Source organism: Maylandia zebra, linkage group LG8 (genome assembly GCF_041146795.1).
Source record: "Maylandia zebra isolate NMK-2024a linkage group LG8, Mzebra_GT3a, whole genome shotgun sequence".
Lineage (NCBI taxonomy): Eukaryota > Metazoa > Chordata > Actinopteri > Cichliformes > Cichlidae > Maylandia > Maylandia zebra.
This window is the reverse complement of record NC_135174.1, coordinates 30,884,508-30,893,195: the sequence shown is the minus strand read 5'-3', so window position 1 is coordinate 30,893,195 and position 8,688 is coordinate 30,884,508. Positions and strand designations below refer to the sequence as shown.

Below are 8,688 nucleotides of genomic sequence, written 5' to 3'. Positions count from 1 at the left end.
TGTGGGATATATGGGACCACGAAGTCTACACTGCTACAGCCTTAAAATTCAGGGAAATGAAGGACGCATTTGAGGGCCGCATTTCGAGCAGCCTTTGAATTGGGACAGCCTTACGCTGTGACGTAATCGGCCTTGAAATGCGGCCTTTAAGGCTGCAGACCCTGAATTGGGATACAGCCAGCTACAGTAGCTATATGTATCCTGTGTAAGGTCACATCAGTTTCTAGTTTGTTTCCTTATGTGGAGTTTGAGTTGATCTTCTGCTTGTTTGGTGACTTTAGCGATTAGTGGACTTGATTTGTAAGCTAGCATTAGCTCATGTTGTTCACTGTTGCTGTGAGCGTCACTCTGAGTATAAATGTCACATGCAGTGGAGATGTATTAAAATAATTTTTAAAGGCTTAATATGTAAACAGAATGAGGCCATTGGGGCTTTTCTACTGGTAAACAGCCGTTTAGTTTCCACTCGTTTATTCATAGATTTTCATGTTTCTGTACATTGGGATCAAGTAGAAATTTCCATTACACAGTGACAGACTTGAAAAGAAAACCGTGACATCATTAGTGTGATTTCCTTAAAAACATTACAGCTCGTATTTGTCTGAACATACAGCATGAACCACAAAATCCAGGAGTATCTAAACTGTAATGTTTTCATCACAGAAAGGAATAACAGATCGTTAATACAAGGCTTTGTGCTTATGGTCTGAAGTACCTCTTTAATCAGCAGCTGCAGTAACATGTGTCTGCAGATCAGCAGAAAACCTAAATGTGGGGTTGCCTTAGAAAGGTAAGTGCAATGCAATGGCTGCATGTTATACGATATGGGAACGTGCATTATCAGAAAATACCAGGGAAAATGGGCCAAACTAAAACAAAGCAGTTCACTTCAGATACATTTTGAACCATTTAAAGTGTTTCTGACACTCTGGTGAAACCTTAACTTGCGACCTTTGATGTGTTTTTAGATATTTGTGTATCTGGAGTGAAGTGGAGCTGGTTGACCTCAGCACCATGACTTTGGGCTTCTGTTCGTTTCCTCTGTGCTGTGGCTCATGATGAGCGTATGTAAGAACGTAATGAAGTCAGAGCCTGTTGACAACCTGAAGCTTACGTAACCTTCCCCACAGACAAAAAGACATCAGCAAATACACAATACATCCTCCTAATACGCAGCAGTGGCCACGATATAATCCCCAAACATGAAACATGGACGGGCGGATAATTGTGCAATTCATATTACAGATACGACGCAGCCATTGGTGGGCTGCTCAGCTGGCTGTGCTGTTTTATATAAGAGGATTTGCTCCAGCACGGCCTCTGCGGCACAAGCCCTCTAAAAAAGACTCGGGGCAGGATCATATGTCAGGCAGTGCCAGAGCCAATGAGCGGTGGGGGCGGAGTCTATCTGGTCAAGGAGGATTTTGTAGTTTCAGGAAGGGAGCGGGATTAAACCAGTCTGCAGCCACAGTGGTTTCCAGAAACATCAAATGGATATTTGAATCACAGAAAGCATCAGAGCAGCAGACCCAAACTACAAACATTACTCCAACACGTCTGATCACATGGATCAATTAACTGATAAAGGTTTTAATTTAGCATAAAGCTAGCTCTCATTAGCTCATTAACTGGCCCAGCAGACTGTGCTGCCACAGGAGTACTGCTGATCTGATCTAACCCGCCCACAAAAGTGGAAGTATTCCGAGTTTTTATATTTACAACAGCACTTTTGTGTTTTAAACATTTTTAACGTCTTTCAGGTTTTGCTGACTTGATCTCCTGAAGGTTAAAAGTGTAAAATAACCTGCTGGTTTAGTTTGCAGTCTGGCCCAGCTGGCAGCGAGCAGGGTGTGGCAGCGTCAGTGTGATCGTCTCTGTAGAAACTCAGTGTTTATATTGAGATTTTTTTTCAAATGATTATTTAAAAGTAAAAAAATTTAATTAAAGTTTTGTAGTTTTTTACTGAACAGATCACAGAACTACAGTAAAGTCAGGCTGTGTGTGCACAGTCTCACTAAACTGACCTAAAAACATGAGATACTGATTTCATCAACAAATCAAAGAGAATCTCCAGAGTTCGGCTCGCAGCTCCAGGTTTTCTTTGTCATTTCATTTGGATGAAATGGTAACAGGATGCGTTAACTACAGTTTACAAAACTACATTTGATTTTTTGTGTTTTGTTTTTGTTTTTTGTTGCAAATATCAGGAAAGTTGGAAGAGTTGGTGAAAGCTTGGACTGCTTCGCTCAGCTAGCCACCGCGCCGTGTTCGTAGGTAGGCCCAGCAGACACTGGACAGGTGCTGCAAAATCATTACAAAGTGTGTCTATGAAAATTTAAACTATTCATGATCTTTTAAGCACAACAGTATTTATTTTTGTAACTTCTAAGTTCAGGTTTTACTAACATGAGAAAACCACCAAATGGTGGAAATGTGAACGTTAGCGTTATGACGTTAGCCTCGGCGCTGGGTTCGTAAACCAGACCAGCAGACATTTCTGTGTCGTCAGTGTGAATGAGATTGTACTGAGGGGAGTAAATGTAACACAAAAGCTGTTAAAACGGTGTGTTTTATTTTATTTTTATAACATTTTCTCATTTTGTTTGTATTGACACGTTTGGAGCTCGACTGTCAGAAAGCCGCAGCCGCCGAGCAACATCACCTGTTTTCACCTGATCACCTGATCTGACCCAGCATGCGGCGCTACAGGTGCTACAGCACAATCAGGTAATGACTAGTTTTTTTATTTCTTATTATTTATTAATTACTTTATGGTTCTTTTTTTTGTTTGTTTGTTTAATATGTAAAACACAGTTCTCTGTTTAAAAACGTGAGTTTTACTGATGCTTCGAATGATTACGTTTCTGTGTTGGTTCATTAAAATAATTTTTGGAAGGTTTTCAAACCAGTTTTTCACATTTCCGTTACAAATGTAACAGGAAGTGAGAGGCTGTGTCCACGTGGCAGGCTCTAACGTGGCCCAGCAGACAACAGGTATGACAACATAACGAGGATGTGCACAAACTGAAAGTGAAACTGTGACAGAGTCAACAGAAAGAGTTTGCATTGAATGATAACAAGCAGCTGTTTGAAGTCTCACTGGTTAAAATGGTTGTTTATGTACTCGTAGAAATGTCTGATGATTTAAGAAAGTGATGCTTTGATGTTACTATGGAGACGGGCTAATTCAAAAAGGTTCTTAGTCACACGCAGTCGCCAGCTATGTTTACAACATTCTCAGTGGCGTGACGGGAACAGCAGACATGGCAGACACTGGTGTCATGTTGGAAACTGTCAACACGGCATCAAATAAAATCATATTTAAATTTAAAGCTGTTTTCACAGATGATAGAAGACAGAGTTTATTGTTGCTGTGCAGCTACAGAGCTTAACAAATCTGTTAGACCAGAGATCATAAAACAAGAACATCTGTCAAAACTTGTTTAATAATAACGTTTGATTTTCGTTTATTTGGCAAATAAACTAAATTTGCTTTTTTTTGAACCCCAATTTCTTTCTTATTTTTTGTAAACCAGTAAATCTGAAAATGAATGTATAAAAACAGAAACTATATTGTAACATTTAACATATTTAGACTGACGTGATTGCACATACAGCCGGGCTAACGTTACAGAAGCTGGTTCAGGTCATTACCAACAGCTGTGACACTGTGTTGGTGTGGTGACACGTTTGTTAAGCGCTGTAAATGCAGCTTACAGAATATGGCTGCCTGTTCAGGAGCTTCCATGAACGCCTTTTTGTTATTAGCAACACAACCTTTAAAGGTTCCCCCTGCTGCAAACTGGGCACCAGTATCATCCTCTGACTGGATGTGATGGTGTTTGTGTTGTCATCCACATCAGTATCACAGACTCAAAGCACAAGAAATAAATCAAAGTGGCTCCTGTCCCAATTATGGCCCCGATGTGTGGCAGGTGTATAAGATTCAGCCCCTGGCGATTCCTGTCCACGGACACGCTGCCTGCCACAGCGAGGCAAAGGGAAGGAGGGGGTGGGGTTTGAAAACATGCTGTCTGTAACCTTAGTTACCTCTGTAGGACATAGGGGTGTCAGCCTCAGCTTTTAAAAACACGTTTGGATTTCTCGTTAGTGGCGTGGGAAACGCTAACAGGGTCATCGTAACTGGACGTCGTCATGAACACCAAGCTGATTGGCTCTTCTGAAGCTCTGATTTACTCAAAATGAAGAAGCATACTTAGATCATTAACGTGTGCATTTAAGGATTGAATACAGTGCACTGTAGTTGTTTTCCTTAAACGTTCAGTCGTCAGACTCAACAGTGAGACTCCTGCAGGGTAGCGAGGAGCGTTCCTCCTGGATAAGATGGCATCCATTGAAGAACCGCAGCCAGCGCCCTGCTCCATCACTGCTATCTTCAGTTTTCCAGTGATACCACACTCTGTGGTTTCAGGGAAGGTGCTGACACCACCCTCACAGTCTTTGTCAGTCTGGCGGGTTGGGGTCACATCAGCACTGAGGTGAGATGGAGAATCTGCTGCTGATGACTTCAAGTTCACACACTGTGAGGTCTGAAGTTTCTGCAGCTCTCCGTGAGGCCAAATCTCCAGAATCCCACAGATCCACGGTGAGCTGATGGCGCCGTAGGTGAGCGGAGGTCAGTGGTGGGAACTGGAGGGAATTCTGCGATTTGCAGGTGAGGCCAAAACCCTGGAAAAGAACAGGAAAAAACCACAGTGAATACTCTGATCTCTACTATTCTCTGTTCTTAACAGCTTTTCAGTCATTTCAGGCACAAATTGAAGCATTTTTAAGTTTTTCTTTAAATTCCAACTCATCCGATTTGTTTGAACCTTTGAAGCGTGTCGTTAACGACGTGCTCAGTATGTTGGCGCTGCTCTAACAAACCGATGGCCGTGACTTGGTGGTTCCACTTGTTGCAGACCATCAGTGAAGAACAGCTCCACGCTGAGTTTGTTCTTGAGCTTGGAGATGGAAAGCACCTCAGAGCTAATGTAGGAGGAGCTTTTTGTTAAAAGGATGCTAAATGTTCTGCTGACACATGAAGTCCCAAAGAACATGATCTGATGTTACCACCCATACTCTGCTCCAGCTGTGTTAGTGCACAAATGGTCTCCATCACTGATGTTGGTGTCTCCTTCAGTACAACATAAACACAGGATGTTCTCTCAGATACAGATGAATCAAATACAGGATTTCCCTCCAAACAAACATCATCAGAGTTCCTCCATCAGATTCTTTTAACACCACCCAGTAAATCTGTGATAACACCAACATCTGCTGCACAGCTGTGAACATTAACCCATACAATCGAGCATCCAAACAGTTATCCCTGCTGTCCAGCATACGTCAAAAGGATGAGTGACGTTGACCCCAAAGTCTTTCCATTGATTATTTTCCTGTCCAGTGAGGGTTTATGTTGTCAGCTTATTTGATCTGTGTGATGGTGGGCGGGGAGAGGCGGGGGATTAACAGGCTGGTTTGAAGCGTCAGGACCAAAGCTTAAGAGTCCGAGTCCTCTGGGACCTTAGGTTGGGGGTGGAGGACGCAGTCTGCTGCTGCTCTGTATGTGAGTGCAGCTTTATTCAGGAGAAGCTGGTTAATGCTGACATAGCACCAAGCAGTTTAAGAGTCACCTAGAATTAAAACTGCACTCTTGTTGAAGAGCGCAGAGCCCAGGATCTGTTTGTGGGGCTGAGTAACTGGGACACTTATGTGTTAGTGGTGCAAATGTGAGGACGAGAAGGTCCAGATGATAAAGAGCCGTCATCGGACCTCACAGTCAAAGAAGAACTGATGGCCTGGCAGGTGGCACCAAGACTTTACTGTGTCAGTGTTAGCACAGGTAACAGTCACACACATGGTCACACACACGGTCACACACACAGTCACACACACGGTCACACACACAGTCACACACATTCACACACACACACAGTCACACACAGTCACACACACACGGTCACACACAGTCACACACACACGGTCACACACAGTCACACACAGTCACACACACGGTCACACACAGTCACACACATTCACACACACACAGTCACACACACGGTCACACACAGTCACACACATTCACACACACACAGTCACACACACGGTCACACACAGTCACACACACGGTCACACACAGTCACACACATTCACACACACACAGTCACACACACAGTTACACACATTCACACACAGTCACACACAGTCACACACACACGGTCACACACAGTCACACACAGTCACACACACGGTCACACACAGTCACACACATTCACACACACAGTCACACACACGGTCACACACAGTCACACACATTCACACACACACAGTCACACACACGGTCACACACACAGTTACACACATTCACACACAGTCACACACACAGTCACACACAGTCACACACAGTCACACACACACACAGTCACACACAGTCACACACACACACAGTCACACACAGTCACACACACACGGTCACACACAGTCACACACATTCACACACACACAGTCACACACACGGTCACACACAGTCACACACATTCACACACACACAGTCACACACACAGTTACACACATTCACACACAGTCACACACAGTCACACACACACGGTCACACACAGTCACACACAGTCACACACACACGGTCACACACAGTCACACACACGGTCACACACAGTCACACACATTCACACACACACAGTCACACACACGGTCACACACAGTCACACACACGGTCACACACACGGTCACACACAGTCACACACATTCACACACACACAGTCACACACACGGTCACACACACAGTTACACACATTCACACACAGTCACACACACAGTCACACACAGTCACACACACACAGTCACACACAGTCACACACACACGGTCACACACAGTCACACACATTCACACACACACAGTCACACACACGGTCACACACAGTCACACACACGGTCACACACACGGTCACACACAGTCACACACATTCACACACACACAGTCACACACACGGTCACACACACAGTTACACACATTCACACACAGTCACACACACAGTCACACACAGTCACACACAGTCACACACACACAGTCACACACACGGTCACACACAGTCACACACATTCACACACACACAGTCACACACACGGTCACACACACAGTTACACACATTCACACACACAGTCACACACATTCACACACATTCACACACACATTCACACACACAGTCACACACATTCACACACAGTCACACACACGGTCACACACACGTTTCACCCTTTACTTGTAAACTGTGACTTAACCCCAAAATGAACCAATAAACAAGCTTCACAAAGGTCCTCAGAATGTAGGAGTCCCCATGATGTAGGTCAGGTGGTTGGCGGGGTCCCCGTAAAGTCAGAGAAGAAGAAAAAGCTTTATCGATTCTTTTTTTTTTTTTATAGTTAAACTATATATTTATTATCTCAGAACATCGGGCCACAAATCCATCATAGAGACTTGGACATGAATGAGAATCAACAAAGGATCCAGAGTGTTTGTCTTCAACAGGGATTAAAACAAGGTTTGGTCTTCCAAAGAAACACAGCAGCACAATGATTCTCTTTGTTTTCACCATACATGGACCAGTACCTCCATCAAACATGGACCAGTACCTCCGTCAAACATGGACCAGTACCTTCGTCAAACATGGACCAGTACCTCCATCACACATGGACCAGTACCTTCGTTAAACATGGACCAGTACCTCCATCACACATGGACCAGTACATCCGTCAAACATGGACCAGTGCCTCCATCACACATGGACCAGTACCTCCTTCAAACATGGACTAGTACCTTCGTCAAACATGGACCAGTACCTTCATCAAACATGGACCAGTACCTCCGTCAAACATGGACCAGTACCTCCATCACACATGGACCAGTACCTCCGTCAAACATGGACCAGTATCTCCATCACACATGGACCAGTACCTCCATCACACATGGACCAGTACCTCCATCAAACCCACCAAAGGCCTGCTGAGTGGCCTCCTCGGGACGCCTTACCTCCTGCTGACTCCTCGGCGCCATCCGGGATGTTCAATTTAAAAAACAAGAGTCTGAGAATGAAACAGCAGCACTTCATGATTATCCGTCTGAACTTTCCTCTTCCTCTCAGACCAGAGTACTCCTCTTCTCCCGCTCCCGCTCTCCTCTATCCCGGCTCAGGTCTGGCGTCGGCAGCTCGGCGTGGCCCGCTTTGTTGTTGGGCTCGTACCGGGTGGTGGTGGGCGAGTTCTGCATGACCACCAGGCGTATGGGCGACTGGCTGGGTGGCGCTGGCGTGTTGTCAGGGGCGTACTCCTTGGTGGGGTCTTTGCCACGGCAGTCGTACAAGATGCAGGAGATGAGGAAGACGAGCAGCAGGATAACATAGCTGGCGACCAGGATGATGAGGTTCAGGGTGACGGGGTCAATCTCCAGGTAGAATTCCATAAAACCCATGGTGCCGCTTCATATCTCGGCCCGGATCCAGAGGAGGAAGAGATGGTGGGAAAAGAAAGAAAGGGAAATCTGGGGAAATGAGAGAGAGAAGCAGAAAAAAAATCCCGCAGTGATGGACGTCGGCTGGACAGCTGGCCGGAAAGAGAGAAAGAGCAAAAGAGAGCAGAGGACGGCGTGGGATGATGAGATGACGGGATCAGCTG

The 8,688-nt window shown here is 45.1% G+C and overlaps 1 protein-coding gene across 1 annotated transcript; it reads right to left on the bottom strand.

The window, feature by feature from the left end:
* Window positions 1-454: 454 nt before the first annotated feature.
* On the bottom strand, window positions 455-8,688 carry LOC101467143 (small integral membrane protein 36). The gene is made up of 2 exons (XM_076887814.1): window positions 8,048-8,688; window positions 455-4,689 (listed from the first exon to the last, which is right to left on the bottom strand). Exon 1 carries the CDS (start codon window positions 8,483-8,485, stop codon window positions 8,156-8,158), a length of 330 nt encoding a protein of 109 aa, XP_076743929.1. The 5' UTR covers window positions 8,486-8,688; the 3' UTR covers window positions 455-4,689; window positions 8,048-8,155.